Source organism: Ceratotherium simum, chromosome 21, assembly GCF_057802395.1.
Source record: "Ceratotherium simum simum isolate JZ-2026a chromosome 21, ASM5780239v1, whole genome shotgun sequence".
In the NCBI taxonomy this organism is placed as follows: Eukaryota; Metazoa; Chordata; class Mammalia; order Perissodactyla; family Rhinocerotidae; genus Ceratotherium; species Ceratotherium simum.
Window position 1 is genome coordinate 46,568,809 of NC_141920.1, and position 19,248 is coordinate 46,588,056.

The 19,248-nt window shown below is 40.5% G+C and overlaps 1 protein-coding gene across 10 annotated transcripts in view; it reads right to left on the reverse strand.

Moving 5' to 3' along the window:
* RALGAPA2 (Ral GTPase activating protein catalytic subunit alpha 2) overlaps positions 1-19,248 on the reverse strand; it is a 310,483-nt gene that overhangs the window by 127,223 nt on the left and 164,012 nt on the right. For 9 of the 10 annotated variants that reach the window (XM_087445685.1, XM_087445680.1, XM_087445684.1 and 6 more), the window contains 6 exons: positions 15,861-15,989; positions 14,936-14,994; positions 8,603-8,711; positions 3,067-3,177; positions 1,638-1,706; positions 1,214-1,351 (listed from right to left, as the gene is read on the reverse strand). In XM_087445685.1, the coding sequence (XP_087301811.1) occupies positions 1,214-1,351; positions 1,638-1,706; positions 3,067-3,177; positions 8,603-8,711; positions 14,936-14,994; positions 15,861-15,989 (615 nt within the window). The remainder of the gene's footprint in view (positions 1-1,213; positions 1,352-1,637; positions 1,707-3,066; positions 3,178-8,602; positions 8,712-14,935; positions 14,995-15,860; positions 15,990-19,248) is intronic. The other variant, XM_087445686.1, reaches the window with a different exon arrangement.

Here is a 19,248-nt window from a genome sequence, read left to right on the forward strand (position 1 = left end):
TAGTGACTAGGAGGAGGCACAATGGGGGATGCGGGGATGCTAGGAATGTTCTGTTTCTAGAGCTGGGATCTGGTTTTACAGGTGTGCTCACTTTGCAGAAATTCATCAAGCTTTCACTTAAGACATGCAGTTTTCTGGATGCATATTATATTTCAATAAAAAGTTTCCTTTAAAAATGCAATAAACAGTTATTCAATAAATTTATGAATCCTGTTAACTATGAGGTAACTTATATTGGTAAAGCAATTTTAAGAGAAATCTTGATTGTGGCTACTTTAGTTGGTTAAGCCAAGCCTTACGTAGGTTTATAAGCCACAAGGATGACAGAAGTATCTAATTAATCCTAACATAGTTATTAAATCTTTGACCACTGAAGAAACCATTTAAAAATACACAATACTTTTTAGTAGAATTTTAACCAGACTTAAGTGGGTTTTTTTCCTTATTTAATATATTTTAAAATAAAGCAACAAAGTAATTAGTTAATGACTTGGAATCTTTTTTTTACTATTATTAAAGGTTTATTACTAAAAAAATAAACAACAGAATTGTCTCTATGTAATAGTAATTATTCAGTGAACAGACAAATGCTAAATAGATAGATAAATAATGACTTAATCAGGCTTTCACAGGAGTGAATGACTGTAAGGCTGATAGGGAAGGACAGAATAAAGGGTCCAAAGCAAACACCACACCTAGTCACCAGGAAGGGCTGAAATCCGAATAATTTAAGTACTATAAAAATGATGAGGCTAATCACTTTCATGTGATATATTTTCTTAATTTATTTCTTAAGATCTGTTAAAGCAAAGAGATTACTGGAACCACTATAGTTTTTTCTTCCTTGGATAAACAGATTTTGTCAAACAAGGCTCTGGATATTCCTATAATATAAACAGTTCTTTTTTAAATGACCATGGTTTTTAAAAAGACCATGTTACGTGAAAATTGGGGGATTCTGATCAAACTACAGTTTTTCTAAAGATGATAGTCATGTAAAAATGCATGCATCTTGCACTTAACCATTGCTTCTCTACAACTATATCTGTTCTGTTTTCACTTCTTAAGTTATTCATTTCTTTAAAAATGCTTAAACCTCCATAAATCCGTTTCAAAAGGGCACAGATAAATATGTAAATGCACAAAACGTACTTTAGTAGTTCTCTGATACGTCAGTCCAAACTATACCCCTGAGGCCCAGCTGGAGACTCACCCTGTAGATATAATCCAGCAAAGGGGCTCTGGCCAAGTGCTGCTCCTCCAGGGCCGCTGTGGACACTGGGTGGAGAAGGGAGTTCACAGGCAATGCCATGCACCAGTCCAAGAGGCAGAGCAGCAAGGACACAATAAACTGGAAGAGGAAACAGGCCCAGTACCATATACTGTAGTCTCTTAAACTTCGCTACACGTAATAACAAACAACAGGAGAACAGAACTGTCCCTGCATAAAAGTAATTATTCAGTGGACACACAAATGCAAAAGGAATGAATGAATAAACAAAATTTTCACAGGAGAGACTGTTAGGGCCAAGAGAAAGATATTATAAGGGATATCCCTACATGTAATATCATTTATCATTCTGTCTTACATTTTTAAAAACAAACTCTACACAAAACTTAGCTAATGCGCCACCTACCTTCTTATCTGTTTCCACTGAGGAGTACTCTGCACTTGGTAAAAGAAAAGCAATTGTGGCCACAAGGATCTGCATAAAAGACAAATCCCCAGTCAAACACATCATAGGAATACTTTTAGAAGCCATATGATAAGAGTCCCAAGATGGCCTTACAACTAAACTCTGTTTGGTGCCAACTCACTAGAGGAAGGTGACAAAAAGTAAAGACAGTTTAGAGATATGTGTGACCTTGAAAATCGGGGAAGGCAGTGGGGCCTTGCCCAGTTTCTATTCTATTTTACTGGTGGCGAAATTGGGGACCCCAGAGAAAGGAATATTTCTGTAGTCACACAATTTCCATCATCGGTCTCTACACCTTGCATAATGAAAGCAAAAAATATTTTCAAAAATAATTATGAAAATGCTCCCATTTAATTTTCTTATAAATACCCAGTCTCCTCCTGCTGTCCTCGTGTAACAGCACCCCTTTCATTCTCAAAGGTATTATTCCTGTTTAGAAGATACATTATATGGTTGCCCTAAAACCCAACTTTACATTTTGCAGCATCTGATATTCCTATGTCCAAAGCTCTATTTCACTCTAGGTCATGTAAGGTCGAAAATCACTTGTGATTTTTGATGTATCTCTGAGAGAACAAAGTGATCTCATTGGTGAAACTTGTCTAGCGCTGAGAGAAAAGAACTCAATACCTCTTCTTCTCTCTCCCTGTAATATCACATGGAGACAAATCAAATTTCCTTGAAGAGTTACCACTGGATGTGTAAAGAACAGGGCATATTTTAAAAAGTGCAGCAATACCAACTGGCAGGAATGGATGTGCCTCACCACCAGGCACCTACAGGGTGAGGGTCCCTGCTCCTGTATAAGCAGAGCATCCTCAAATGTAACCGACCTCCAGGACATTATCCTTGAGATGATTCTTCCTGTTCCTTCTGTCCCTCTCCTCTACCAATTATCCCACAGAGGGCATTACAATAGTAATCTCATTATAGCTGAGTAATCATGGGATGGCAGAAAGTGTGGTCCGGGGCTTCAGTTTGGGAGAGACTCCTGTTGTACACAACAGTCCCCTATCCCCACCCCCACATGGAGGGCATCATAACCAGCTGCCTACTTTCTTGTTGGCACCATCCAAATTACTCTTGATGAATGAAGCCCAATCTACAAAAGGTCTCTTTGTTGTGGTCGTGTCTGCCTTTCAAACTCCCCAAGTGTAAGACTCTGCCCTGAAACACTGGTGACTTCTTTAACTCGTGCTTGAAATCACAGCTGAGAAGAACCAGTGCAATTTAATCTTAAAATGAATGACTCACATGGCAATTTAGTAGTCAGTTCTCTAACAATTATTTGAGTATCTATTATTAATTAAATACCAAATATAATAAAAAGGAAATGCTTATGTTTTAGCATTACAAGAAAAAGACTTACTTCTGCAATTTTCCGAGGCAGAGAGGTTTCAAACATCTGAAGCTTTTCCCAGTAGGAAACCAGCAACTGAAGAACATCACAGGCTACCTGAGCCACGATTTTGTTAGGAAACTATAAAAGGAAACAAAACCCCAAACTAAATAACCCAACTTAACATGCACATTATTCCTAAGGAAGAACAAAATAGTTATTTCTTTCTAGCTCCATAGAGGGATACACTTCCTTGTTTTGCATTAAATTTATGAAAAATTTGTCCTATTACCAGATAGTTTATACATAACTCCCACTCTGTAACTGCCTCTTGTCTAGACTAGCTGTATTACAGCTAATGTTACATAACATTCTATAGAAATAAGCAGCTGTCATTTAACCATTTGGAAATTAAAACCATAATTTCAAATGCCTCATTCAGATCATATAAATCATAGTTTTGACAATAAGAGGAAATTAAAATGTAGCACATTATTGAGTATCCTGTGTGCTGAACCTTTAACAAGGATTTTTACTCATTTTCACATTGATCACTCTTAATTAACAGCTCTGCAAAGGAGATGGTAACTTCATTTTACACATGGAGAAACAGGGATCGATCAAACGACTTTCTATCCTATGAAGTTAAACTTAACCCATATGTATAATACTAAGAAATGTGAAAAATTGGGGATTAGGAGAACGTAATTCACAAATTATGGTATACACTGGTGTGTCACACATCGATGTTTTGGTCAATGACAGACCGAGTATAAAACAGAGGTCCCATAAGATTAGTACCATACGGCCTGGGTGTATAGTAGGCTATACCATCCAGGTTTGTGAAGTACACTCTATGATGTTCCTACAATGATGAAATCGCCTAACAACACCTTTCTCAGAATGTCTCCCCATCGTTAAGCAACACACGACTGTATTCAATTACTCTGAGCATGTTTTCTGAGTCTGGCACGTGTCTAAGATCCTCTGGAGATGCTTCCATTTCTTGTGAGATAGCATGTCAAAGGGGCAGTACCTGCAAGGACCGTTGGCTGGGGGTGCATGAGAGGGATGAGGGCACCCTGTGCTTCTCTCTCTGGCCAGAAGCTACCCTGCTATCCATATCTCATTATCCAGAGCAGAGAGGTTTGTCACTGCTTCTGTATCTTTGTCTAGGGAAACCTCAGATATGTAGCTTAGGTATTTCTACACCAAACTCCAAGTCACATGAAGCAGACACACCAGCTGACATGAGCACCACATAAACAACACAGAAAAGTCAACATTTAGCATCTCAGTGACAAATGCACAGGATAAGGAAGAACGTAAGTGAAAGGTGATCAATTTTTTAATTCTACAGAATAAACAGTTACTGCCTCTCTGACAGGCACAAGGTCAACCTAGGGCGAGAACATCTGCACTCAAGGGGCTCTTCACAGCCTCCTCTGGCCATCCAGGCTCCAGATGACCTGATCCTCACAGGCCTCTTTTCATCCCTCAACATTCTAGCTTGTTTCTGCCCCAGGACCTTTGTAATTGCTCCCTGCTTTGCCTGGGACTCATTCCCCAGGACTGCGTATGGCCAGTGCTGCCATATCTTTTAAATCATAGCACTAAATGTCCATGCCACCATGGCCACCATGCCCATCCAAAGGAGTGGTGGCCCACCACTGCAGCTCTTCAGCTTCATCTAGGTCCCCTGTAATCGTTTCTTTACGGCATTAAAGGCTATCAGAGCTGATCTTTTGTATTTGTCTGGCTGCCCTTTTGTGTGTTTATCTTCCTGCGTCTTGTTCACCATTGTATTCCTAATGCCTAGCACAGCCCCCGGAGCGACAACGTATGGTGTGTTTGAGATAAGGATGGAACATGGCAGGAGTGGAAGAATATGAGCGGGCACTGGGTGTGTTTCTGCTCCATCAGAGTGGTCAGGTCATGGTCAAGTGATAGAAACATAAGGCTGGCATGGCTCTTAACCTCTGGAAGCTGGAAATAGACAAGAGAACAATGATGAAATGAAAGCCTTGACAGACAAGACAAAAGGGCTATGGACAGAAAGGGGTGACATGTGAGACAGAGGGGGCAGACAGCAGAGAGAAGGCATCGAGGAGGGAGGGGAGAGCTTGGCTGTCTGGAGGAATGCAGAGGCAAAGTCTTTCCTTTCAGGCAGTGGGCAGCAGGGCAAGGCGCTGAGGCAAGAAAGGTGGGTGTGAAGGGCCACAAGTGGGGTGGTATTACTGACACCTGAGTGCTGTGGGGAATGGCAGGATGAAATAAATCATTCATTCACTCATCTGGCACAAATTCACGGACACACATTCAATGTGCCAGCACTGAACTGAAAGCACAGGGCACAAGATAAACAGGACAGATACAGTCCCTACACTGAAGGACAGATCCCTCTGGTGGCAGTATGGAGGACAGATCTATGGGGGTTGGACTAGGGCCATGGAGGGGGGAGATGCCAGGAGGCTCAGTTACTGGCAGAGGGAGCCAGCCCAGGTGAGGGATGGCCCTGGGACAGCAGGACTCTGTGACTGGAGAGGGTGGTGGGGTCAATGATGTCTCCTAAGACAGGGTAAGAGAAGGAGCAGCAGGTGGGGCTGAGGGCGGGGGCTCAGGTTGGGCTTCCTCTCACTGGGGCGCCTGGGAGGCAGGGTCGGGAAGCTCACCTGAGCCTGAGCCCCTGCTGTCACTCTAGTGCCCTCAGCCCAAGTCCTCCTCCTCAATGGGGTGCCTAAGTCTATAAGTCTGGCTCCAGCTTGGAACAACCTCCCCACTCCCGCTGCCAACAGGCTACCCCACCAGAACCAACAACTAGCCCAGCGGAATTCTCCAGGCGGCTGTGCAGCAGCACTGTTCCTATTCACTGCTGTGGCTGCAGGCTGGTTTTCATCTATACCCCTTGGGGTACATTTCTTTAGCCCATGCTAACCATGCCCTTCCCACCTCTGAGGGAATGAATACCTGGGCCAACGTTGCTGAGTGTTTCTGAAGGACATGGTTACAGCAGAGCAGTGCCCGGAGCTGTGAGGAGCTCATAGGGGAGGAACTCTTCCAGGGCTCAAGCCGCCAGTTGCCTGCCCCGCCTCCTCCTCCTCTCCCTCCATCTCTCCCCTTCCCAGCAGAGCCCCAAGGGTCCCTGAGGCTCCTCTTCTCAGAGTGGCTGCTGTCCCCTTCATCCTTGTGGCAACTCTTTCCCATCTTGTCCCTGGTTCTCTTGGATTTATGTCCTATGTCCTTCAGTAGAAGAACCCAAGTGGCACAGCAACACAGGCATCAGAGGGAGGAGGAGAGGGTGCTGCCTCAGGGACTAGGACTTCCGTCACGAGTTTTCTTGTCTTATTCATAATGGTTAAAGGGAGACTGATGTGGCTGATCCTGGCCCTCTGATTTCTTAGCAGTTCAAGCTGGAGCAAGTTTCTTGGCCTCCCTCAGTGGCCTTCTCCTTTATCTCTACAATGGGGAGAGCAGCAGCACCTCCCAGGAGTGGAGCGATTCAATGGGACAGTCCACGCACGGTGTGGGACACCCCTGAGGGCAAGGGCTCAATACATGGCAGTTACATTTTTCTGGTGCCTTACATTTTTCCTCATAATTACAGAAAAATTACAAAAACTTCTGAAAATTTGTGCAAATACGAAGAAAAAAGTAAGCCATCTTCTATCCTTCTACTCTTGTTTCAAAGTCCCCCTCTCTTCTATACTACATAGAACCATATATACGGAAGGATAGATATATATATATGTATACCTATATATCTCCTTCATTCTACGATACCGTTAAATTACTAACAGCTTTTCTAGGAAACAGGTAGAGGTGGAGGAACCACATTACATTAAATATACATTTCTAGATTTAAGAAAAATTAAAATTTGAAAAACATCTTAGAATTGAGAAAATAGCATATTAAAAAATGAATTAGAATCTACACAGATATACAATTGATATCTAACTTTTTTCACTTTAGTAATTATATGTGAATATTTTTCCATGGCGTTGGGAGTTAGGGGGAGTGTCTTGCAGACCACAGTTGTGCAAAAGTCCAAACGTGGGGCCAGAGCATCCTGGGTTTGACCCTGGCAAGCTCCTTAGTTCCCAATCAGCTCATTTTCCTCATCTGTGAAGTGAAGGTGGCAGTAACCCTTCACCTCATAGGGTGGGTCTAAGGATTAAACACAACAACAAAGGTCAGAGGTCGGCACCACACTCAGGCCAGAGGGAGCACCCCTAAGTGACATCTCGGTTTGATCAATTTTCCATTCCTCACCACAGGGATCAGCAAGAGCTTTTCCAGCTCTCACGATATAACCAGCACCCCCAGGTGTTGTGGAGGAGGAAAGGGGGAAGGTAGGGTGACAGAGGGGGTGGCCAGAGGGCACACTTAGGGACTAGGAGGCCTCGAGTTTGGCCAGGAGGAGGGGTGGGTGAAGAGGGCTGCCACGAAATCAGGCTACAAAGGCAGGCAGGGGCCAGATGCCAAGCCATGGTCAGGGGACGCCCCTGGCTGGTTATCCTGTGGGTTGAAGCAGATAATGCACAAAGGGTGGCATAGGGGCTTTTGCTGGCCTGGTGACGACTGTCCAAAGCATCAGCTGCAATGGCCTTTACTATTATAGCAGCATGTGGCAGGCAGCAGAGAAGGGCAGGCCAGAGCCTGGAACAAGCTCCTTAAATCTCCTGCACCTTGGTTCCTCCACTGTAAAATGCGGAACTTACTTTGCGAGTGAGAACTTCCACAAAGCATCAGCACAGTGCCTGGCAGGTTCTGAAGGTGTAACAACAGCAATGCTAACTACTACCACCCCTTCTGAGAAGAAGCCAGGAAAGGACCCAGCAGATCTGAGCTCTGGTTTAGGAAGCGGCCTAACTGCACATACAGAAGTTCAGTTGTGTCTTTCCTGTCACATAGCTCTGCTCTCAGTGCTGATTCCATCACTTACACCTGCACGGCCGTGGGCTCGCGACCTGATTTTTCTGGGCTTTGCTTTCCTCTGACGTGTCACAGGGACTGTGAGATCTACTCTGCAGAGCTGTCGTGAAGGTTAACACAAGCATTTAGAGAATTTCCATGAATCTGGCCCAGCGTGAGTGCCCAGAAAATGGCAGCTCTTCTTCCCATTAACAAAGGAAAAAAGATGTCCTAAAAGTACCCAAGGCCCAGCTGGACGGTGAGCACTTAGGGCTGCTAACCGGGACTGTCAGGTCTTTCTCAGTCCTGCTGAAGAGGCCAGGGCATGAAATCTCACTTTCTTGTCACTCCCACCAGCAGGTGACAGGGATCTTGCTTGCCACAGGAGCTACCCAGTCACCAGAGGAACCCCATTTGGCCACTGGGTTTGGTCCAGGAACACTCAGGCTATGGACAGCGGGTTGCGGCTGCCAGTGGGGAAGCAGCCATTGGTGGCCTCTCCTGGGAACCTCACAACACATTCAACACATTCTCAGAAAAAGAACTTTTGAATCTCAACCTCTCTGTAATGTAGGGGGAAATACAGATGAGGCTAATTCAGACTAAAAATGGGCTATAGCTTAATGTCAACTACACATCACAAACTGGTGATACCTTCAAAGTGACACCTATCACATTGACGGCGGCTTTCAGCTGAGGATGGCTTGTACACTGTGCAAGTTCTTCACATATCCAGACTCCGAGGGAGCAAATGGCAATGCATCTTTTGAAAGAGAAGGAAAAGGAGGAAAACACTCTTGAAATTTAATGTATTTTTCTGGTTTTTTCAAAAGACAAAATATTTTAAATCTTTTTATTCAAAGTAGCAAAAATTATAGATACATTAACAGAATGTCTGCTTGAGAGAAAAGATGAGATACTCTCAATAGGCCTGTTTTCAGGACAAATAGAAATATTGATAATGGTCAGTATGTAAATATTTAATGAAATAAACAGTATGTTTTCTGTTAATTGTCACAGCCCATATATCAGTTATTTTTGCTGAAACTAATTTTTACTATATTTTATTGCTTCAAGATATTTCTGAAGAAGAATGAAAAATGTGAGTCTTAGAAGATTGTTAGAAGTTGAGTTTGTAATTGTTTTCCTTACAATAAAATACACAATACCATAAACAGAAGACGAATCCTGTATTTTATTGTAAAGAATATCTGAATACAACTTTCAAAATAAATTTCAGTTATTTCTTTTAAACTATGTGTTAAGAAAAAATATTCTTTAAGTTCCACAGTCCTTTAAAGATTATCTTTCTTAATTATCAATCAATTTTTAAATCAATCAATTTAAATACTCTTTGAAATTGATATACTCCACTATCTTTTGCAATGATCAAAAAATCACATTCCTGTTAATTTTTTCTGAATGCTCATATATAAAATTAAAATACTTGCTCCCAAACTTGCTCACTTTCAGAACAAAAAGGGGATTCAAACCACTCCCTGGAACCAGACATTAGCTGTAATATGTACGTGTTGTTCTTTGTAATAAGAGGTTACACCCAACGCCAATCAAACCAGACACACTGTTCAGCTCTCCAGACTGAAAAGTTCCTTTGTATTCGATATAATTCAGCAATTAAAATCAATATATTTTGAGGTTTTAAAACCACCATATTTCACTGGATTCTCACCTCTTTCAATTAAGATTGACGAAGCACTTCATAACAAGTTTATTTAAATAAACTAAAAATCCTTTGGAGACCATGCCACCGTCCACCAAAATTCACTCAGTAAAAGCAGTGCAACGTAGTTTACAAGGTGTGCCAGGCCTTTTTGTTTCTCCAGTGCCAGCATGGAGTTCCACACAATTCTAACCCTCGACTTTCCTCACTGTGTAGAACTGTCTACATTTATCTCTCTTGCCTAATTCCTACTCTTATTCCCAATCTAGAAATTACACTTTGCATTCTTATTTTTGCAGTCATTCCCACATATTTTATATTCTTTCAAAAAGCCTCTTTAGGGGCGGGCCCCGTGGCTTAGCAGTTAAGTGTGCGCGCTCCGCTGCTGGTGGCCCGGGTTCGGATCCCGGGCACGCACCGACGCACCACTTCTCTGGCCATGCTGAGGCCGCGTCCCATATACAGCAACTAGAAGGATGTGCAACTACGACATACAACTATCTACTGGGGCTTTGGGGAAAAAAAGGAGGAGAATTGGCAATAGAAGTTAGCTCAGAGCAGGTCTTCCTCAGCAAAAAGAGGAGGATTAGCATGGATGTTAGCTCAGGGTTGATCTTCCTCACAAAAAAAAAAAAAAGCCTCTTTATTTTCCCTCAGCTTAACTCAGACTGACTGTTCAACCCACAAAATCTACACAACTTGGAATTATATCCAAAATCATATTTTCACCATTTTAAGAATATACACATATGCACATATTTTTTTTTTACGACCCATTAACCTATTTGTTAAATGTAATTTGTTAAGAGCAAATCTCTCTCATTTCTAGGAACACCTGCATTACTCTGTAACTATTAGCCTCGCACTACGGAGAACATTTGTGACTCATAAAATGGTTTTATAATCTAAACCACTCTCACCTGCCTTAAGATTTAAGCCACATTAGCTTATAAACAGCTCCTCCATTCTATTTTCTCTCTTTGAAATTTATCATTTGACATTCTATTTAGTATCTTCCCCTTCTAATACTTTGTTACTCCTCATGTCTAGGAATTCCTGTATCCCAAATATGTCCTTTGTGATCCCAAATGAGTTTTACCTACCAAGACTCTTTTCAGCTAATGGCAATACTACCTTCACTCTCATTCCATATTCCAACACTCTCTCTTGATACTATTTGTTATTATCTCATACCACTCCAATTTATATAACAAAAACTTGTCATTTTTTCTTAATTTTTCTAAATTATCACTCACAATTATAACTATATTCTCTCTTAATTCTCCATTTATTTGCAATATTGATCACATTTTAGTCTGCTTATGTACATTTACATGACCTTAATTTCACTGTCCAACTCCTCTTATATACAACTAAGGAAGACTGACAATATCATACATATTTCTATTCCATTTTTAACTCCATAGAAATTCGGCTTTCTACACCAAAGAAAAAGGGGGAAAAAGTATTGTCAAGATTTGTTGAAGTTTTGAATGTGGTGGGTCTGGGAAAAATGGATTTTCCCCAAGTTTCTGGATTGAAAATCTGGGTAGATAATGGAGCCATTTACTGAGATGAAGTCTGAAGGAAAGTCAGGGTCCGGGGCAGACAGCAGACTCAAGGGTTCAGTTATGGTTGTGTTAAGCTTGGATGTATTAAGACATCCAAGTTGAGATGTCCAGTAGGCAGTTTAATATATAAGCCTGAATATATAAGGGGTTCACAGAAGGGTCTACATAAATAAATTCAGCATCATCGGTAAGTAAGCGGTATTTAAAGTCTGGTTAGAATAAGAGCATATAGGAAAGTCATGGAGAGAGACGAGGACCAGCCCTAAACTCTGAGTCACTTTAACATTCCAAGGTTAGGCAGAGGGAGACAGGAAAGAAGCAGCTCTAGTGATATAGGAGCACAATCAGATTATGTTCTAAGGAATTAGCATTATTCAGGAAGAGGGTAAAGACAGACTAACTTCAGAATTAGTAAGATAAGAATGCATATTAAAATTTCTAAGGTAACCTCTAAAAGAACTGAAAGACAGTCTATGAATTCAAAAAAACAGAGATAATAAATGGAATGCAGAAAATATAATTAACCTGAAAGGAAAGAAGGAAGGAAGGAATGAAAAAAAGAAAGAAAGAAAAGGAGATGGAAAAAAACAAAGGCAAGAAACAGGAGAAAATGAAAGAAGTATTGAGAAGGACCAATAACAAAGTATAAAATAAGATGAAAGAAATACATCAGGGGCCGGCCTGGTGGCACAAGTGGTTAAGTGCGCGCGTTCCCCTGGGGCAGCCCGGGGTTTGCCAGTTCGGATCCCAGGCACGCACCGACGCACTGCTTGGCAAGCCATGCTGTGGCGGCATCCCATATAAAGTGGAGGAAGATGGGCACGGATGTTAGCCTAGCGCCAGTCTTCCTCAGCAAAAAAAGAGGAGGATTGGCAGATGTTAGCACAGGGCTGATCTCCTCACACACACACAAAAAAGAAATACATCCAAATATATCAGTAATTACAATAAATGTAAATGAACTAAAGCTTTAGTTAAAAGATAAAGATCAGACAGGATAAACGTATGAAGTACTTATGTACAGTTTTTGCAAAGACATTTAAAGAGAAGAATATAAAAAGGTTAAATTTTAAAAGACAGAAAACATTATCAAAAATAGCTGAATCAGTATCAGACAAGTGGTCTTTAAGATAAAAAATCATTCTTAGAGATAAAGAGTGTCACTACATAAATAAAAAAGATTTGATTCACTATAGAGATATGATAATTCTAAATTTCTATGCAGCTAATAACATAGCTTCAAAACATATAAGACAAAATCGACAGATATACAAAGAGAAATAGATAAAGGTACCATAATAGTAGGAGATTTTAACATACCTCACTCAGTAAATGATCAAGATGATGAAAAAAATTAGAAAGGATATGAAATATTTAAAGCACATGATTAAAAAAATTAATCTAATGGGCACATCTAGAACGCTGCACTCAACAATTGAAGAACAGTGTATACATTCTTTTCAAACACATATGAGACATTTGCAAAAACTGTCCACATATTGGGTCATAAAGCAAATCTCAACAATTTCAAAGACTGTTATAAGTCAGACAACATTTGTGATCCAAAATGCAATTAACTAACACATCAGTAGCAAAAAAAAAAATAGAAATCTATGTTTAGAAATTAAGCAATAGATTTCTAAATAAATTGTGACTCAATGAAGGAATCATAATGGACAATGGAAAAAAATTGTAATGGAAAAATGTTACATATCAAAACTTACAGAACTCAGATAAACTAGCACCTTGAAATAAACATGTAGACTTAAAAGTTTATATTTGTAAAGGAGAAAGGCTGAGAATTAATACACTAAGTATACAAGTTAAAAAGTAAGAAAAGGAATAATGGAATATAAAGAAAGTAAAGACCCTAAAAAGAGCAGAAAGTAGGAAATAAAAACAAATATAGAATAGAGAGGTTGAACAAAGACAAAAGTTTATTCTTTGAAAAGACTAATAAAGTTGACAAATCTTTGGCAAGACTAGTGAGAAAAATCAGAGAATATACGAAAAGTGTCAGAGAGTAAAAAGGGCATATAGCTATAGAAGTGAAAGAGACAAAAGACAGTGAGAGGATAATGGAGACATCATGTATGCCAGTATATTTCAAAACTTAGATAGAATGGACAAACTTCTAGAAAATTTTAGTTTATCTAAACTGTCAAAAAAAAAAAAAGAAAACCTCAATATTCCTAAAATCATTGAAGAAAATAGTCAGTAGTTAACCTTCTCATAAAGAAAATACCAGACCTAGATAGTTTTACCATCAACGTCTACTAAATACACAAGAACTTTAACTCTAATTTTACAAAAACTCTTGCTGACTGAAGAGAATGAAATAGTAGTTCACTCATTTTGTGAGACTATATCACCTTGCAATCAAGCCTGATAAGGAAAGGATGGGAAAAGAAAATTACAGGCCATGAATATGCATTTATATGCAACTTTCCTGAACAAAATGTTAGGCAAATCAGATCCAGTACTGTATAAACAAAACTGGGTTTATCCCAAAATGCAAAGTTACTGTAAGGTTAGCAAACTGACAATGAATTTATAGCTTCTGGTAATGGCAGACTAGAAAATTTGGACTAAACCATCCATTGAAGATAAGTGAAGAAGTTAGACAAAATAAAAAAGAAAGAACCCCTTAAAATCATCAAAGACCTAACAAGACAGTGATGAGTGATGGGCTGCTAAACCGGAATGAGCCTAGACAGGGAGCAGGGCACGAGCCAATTCCCAGAAGGCAGCAGGAGGCTGAGTTGGGGCTTCTGGTGACCTCATGGGTTTGGAGGTTGAGGATCAGAAACTAGTATTCCCTTCCACCAGTGCTCCCAGCTTTGGGCTTTACCTTGGGAGGAGAGGTAGAAACTTTTCATCATGTAGTTGACCCAATGGTGGTCTAGCGGTTAAGATTTGGCGCTCTCACCTCCACAGCCCAGATTTGTTTCCTGCTCAGGGAACCACACCACCTATCTGTTAGTTGTCATACTGTGGTGGCTACATGTTGCTGTGATGCTGAAGGCTATGCCACCTGTATTTCAAATACCAGCAGGGTCACCCATGGTGGATAGTTTTCAGCGGAGCTTCTAGACTAAGACAGACTAGGAAGAAAGACCTGGCCACCCACTTCTGAAAACAGCAGTGGAGCATTGTCTGATACAATGCCGGAAGGTGAGAGGATGACACAAAAAGACCGGGCAGGGTTCTGCTCTGCTGTACACAGGGTCGCTAGGAGTTGGAATTGACTCAATGGAACTAACAATAAAAGGTGGCCCAGAAAACCTCATATCTTGGTCACAGACTGCTAGCAACCTCAGATGCCTGGCAGAAGCAACCAAAATGTTTCCAAACATTGCCAAATGCCTCCTGGGGTACAAAAATCACCTCTGATTGAGAATCACTGCCCTATACATACACCACTTTTATAAGTTTTTGGTTTATCCTTCTATTTTCTTCCTTATTAAAAGTATCAGGGAATACATGTAAATAGTTGTAATCTTGCTTTTTCTTACATAAAAGATAGCATACTACTTAAAATCTTCTGCATCTCACTGCATTTACTTAACAATGGCACCTTTTAAAAAAATAAAGTACAGCATTTTCCCAACATAATTCTTATTATACTTTTCAGTGTTTGTAAAGTGGAAGAATAAGTGTTTTTAACATTAACTATTCACACATAAGTGTGTGTCTTAAAATTCTTTAGAATTTTACCTTGTATTCAACATTTACCTTGCACATTCATTTGGTTCCTCTGTGGCATTCTTCAGTAAAATATTTATGAGGTAATGCTAAAAATACAAAATTAGGTAAAATAAAAACTTTGTTTCATAGTTGATTTCCCACATGTTCAGACCGTATTCCAGGCAGTCAGGATCTACTGAAGGATCAGGAAGCTCTGAGAGGCTCCCATCAGGGAGAACTAGGGGGAAGGAAATACGAGGCTTGGAGGAGCAGTATGATGGTGGTCTCAGCAGGGGCTGCCCTAGGCAATTAAGCCAGCCTAGAGAAGACGTTTCTGGGTATAGAATAATAACCTAGCAAAGCAAATGAGACTTCCAGATAGGAAAATCTCGGTTTTCTTTTACTTCAATTGGATTATACATTGTACACTGAATTATATAATGTAATCATGTGCTATAGATAGACAGACTGATGATTGATTCTGGGATTTGAAAAACATTTTTGTTTGCCCCAAAGTCAGCTGAGAAGAGAACAAATGCTTACTTTTATTCTCCAAGGAACAATCTGGAATTTCAAATTATTAGTAGTATTTAATCAAGCCAACAATGGGACTGAATAGTTAGCTTATTTCAAGTATTTCTTATAAATTCATTTAATGCACTAATGCAGCATAATTAAGCTAATAAAATTATTACAAAGGATGATTTGTTACATAATTATGATCTGTAAGCATGATAAACAGATCTAATAAAAAACATCCAAGGAACCTATCAGTTATAACTGCAATATGCTCTGAATCTAATATATTTAATCTCCCTAAAACAGACTTCTAAAAAAACAACTATTGGAACATTTAAATGACATAGCAAAACTTGCAGGGATAAGTAGATCAATGTATAATAATGGAGGAGATAACCATAGAGCTACAATTATAAAACACTAAGCTTGAGATTCAGTCAAAAGCATCATGTACCTTGACATCTTTGGCTCCTGTAATGACTTCATTAACATCTGGCACTGACTGCAGTAAAGGGATCTCTCGGTAGGTATTTGGAAAGCAGACAAGAGAACCGAGAATGGTGAGAGCTTCTGTACGAGGTGCCTGCACACAACAAAAGTAAAACACACATTTTCCTTTTTGTAAGTTACAAACTTTAGATAAGCAACAACGTGTTTTACTTTTTCCTGATTTTGAGAGGGAATCTTTATAATTATTTTATCCTAGATAAGAAATATCAAAATATGCCTGGTTTTTTTCCCCGAGGTGAATATTTAAGCAAGAGAGGTTTTCCTAAATGAAAAAAGCAAATTTACAAGGAATGGAAAAGATCACTATACTTGGATATAAACAAGCATTGTGAAAACTGGTCTGTAGATTCATTCAAAGTCAGAAAAGCCAAGTGACTCAGTCATGACTGTTTTACCTTTTTTTTTTTTTAGTCAATGTTCTTGACAAAGCAGGGTAAGTGATATCAACTTAACATTGTTTTTGCTGTAAAGACAGTTAATGAAAATTTATAAGGAAGAGGGGTTGGGGCTAATTATCAGAAGGCAGAGAAGGAGAGAAGAGACCAGCTATCAAATTTCCTGTTTCATCAAGGACTCCTTTGCAAAATAACATAGTGTCTGACATCTAGTGAGATACAAAATCACTTGTTTGTCCATTGCTGGAATTAGGTATATATTAAAGGATGCATTTCACTAGATTTCAATTCAGCCACCACTTACTAGTAGCTATGATTATCCAAGAATGGGGACAGGCACTAGGACTACAAAGGAATGTAGTCCCACCCACCCACCTGTCCATCCATCCCTCTATCTACTATATCTAATAATTACAACAATGGCACCTAACACTTATGGAGTTTTCACTCTGTGCTAGGCACTGTTCCAAGTGCTGTACAAGCATTTCCTCACAGAATGCCCTCAACAAGCCAATGAAGTGGATACTAGTATCATTTCCGTTTTACAGGTGAGAAAACTGAGGCTCAGAGAAATTAAGTAGCTTTTCAAGGGACAGACTCTGATTTGAACTGACCCCATCGAACTCCAGGGTCTACACCAGGCCTGTACTGTTAAGCACTTGGGGTACGAAATGAAAGACAGCTTCCCTTCCTCATGATACCACACAGCTGGTATGTGGGGGGTGGGGAGAAGAGGCAAATAACAGTTACATGCAATTCAACAGAGCATGTGCTATGAGAGCCACATACTGGGGATATCATGAGAGCCCAGTACATTCATTTTTTACCTAGCTTAGTTCTCATCAGCACCCAGGCAAATAACAGACAGTATAAAACAGAGAGAGAGACATTCTATGGGAACAATGATTTGTGCAATGATTTTTTGTGCTCAGATGGTTAGGAAACACTAAAACAGACTGCTGCTAAGAGTCACCTGGCGGAGTAGGAGTCAGCCAGGCAGGTGGAGAGCTAGAGAGTAAGTTGAGGAGGCAAGAGGCACGATGCAGGCAGTGGGAATGGAAAAGACAAAGGCACCCAGGGCACCCATGGAACTGTAAAAGGTACCACATGCACAGAGCCCAGAGAACATGTGAGTGTACATGCAGGGACTGGGAGAGCTATAGCAGGAGGAGTCTGAGAAAGCACTGGGGCCGCCTTGGAAGGACCTACAGGCCACATGGCACAGTCCTCATCTCATCCTGCCTGAGGAGTGATGCCGTCAGACTCCTAATCCGAGGAGGAGTGTGGTGCGAATGGATGTTCTCAGGGAGAGAAGAGTATCAGGCAGTCACTGATGTATAGTCTAGGCAAGAGTTATGACAGCTCCAAACAGGGCAATGGCATCAGGGATGAAGTCACTATATTTTCAATGTTTTATTTCATTTTTTAAATATAAAGATTTGAAATTACTACAGCAAAATGTTAAGATTTGCCGAAGTCAGTCAGTGAGTAAAGAATTTCTTGTTACATGACGTCCACAATGCAAAGCACAATGGTCACCATCCTGGCCTTATCTCACCTGACGCTTCAGGAGCACTGGATGCAGCTGATGGCTCTCTTGTACCTGGGAACACTTTAATCTTTTGGCCTCTGGGACACCTTTCTTGGTTCTCAAGGAGATGTGACGGTCTCTGTGCTGGAACTTCTCATTTCCCTCAGGATCTAAACTGGGATGCTGAGCACAGTTCTTTTCCCTCTTCTCTCAGATCTATACTCACTCCCAAGGGATATCCAGATCCATGGATTTAAAAGCCTCCTACGTGTTGCTGACTCCCAAAATATCTCTTTAGCCCAGACTTCCCTCCTGAAGTCCAGACTTGTAGATCCGACTGCTTGTTTGACATCTCCACTTGGGGGTCCAGGAGGCTTCTCACACTGACAAGCTCCACCTTCCCTCAGAGTTCTGTAGTTCTGTGTAACGCTACCTGACCTCCATCCATCCGTCCTCTCACCTGCTGCCTTTACTTTTCTTTATTTTTATGTTAAGAAAATCTTTAGACATAAAAGTAGAGAGAAAGTTATATCCATTTACGGCATCCAACACCTGGATTCATGATTTTAGCACTCTTGTCTCATCTATCTCCTTTTCATTTTTTTACTTCAACATTAAATATTCACTTAAACGTTTCCACTTTCAATATTTTAAAGCAAATTCAGGACCTTGTGTCCTTCCACCTCGTGTTCTCCAGCATCCCTGCTTTGGGTTTTTTCTTTGCATTCATCACTTCTTGATATGTTATATATTCATTTAACGTTTATGTCCCCCACGAGGGCAGGGGGTTAGACAGTCTTTATCACTTCTCTACCCCACTGGATGCTCAATAAATACTGCCTTGAGATAAGGAGTGGCCGCTCCTGTCATTACTTACTGAGTGAACCCTGCTCACCATTTTCTGCTTCAGCATCACTTCTTCCATGAAGACTTTTCTAGTGTGTGTCTTCCCCTCCACCTCTCACCAAGCAGAATTAACTATTCCTATATTGGTGCTCCTCTGGGTTCTGGATGTGATTCTACTGTGGCTGTTAGAAACTTATGTGCAAAGATTAACACTAGTTCACACATCTGATTCCTTGAGGGTAGGGACCCTGTCATACTCATCTAGGACAGGTCCTGGCACACAGTAGGTCCACAGTAAATGTTTCCAGAAACACACCTTGCTTTGTCAGTCCTCACTAACTGCTGCCCTTTACCTACTAGACAGTCTTGGTTTAGACTTTGTTGGGGTTCTTTTCCCTGAGTGGTCTTGAACTATTGTGTAGTGTGTGACTTAACTTGCACTGTAGACTTTTGGATTGAATGCTCGACTATATAACAATTGGATGCAAAATATTAGCTCTCAAATAAAATAAAGAGTTGTTACACAGCTTTATTCAAAGAATGTAGCAAATCTAGGTAAT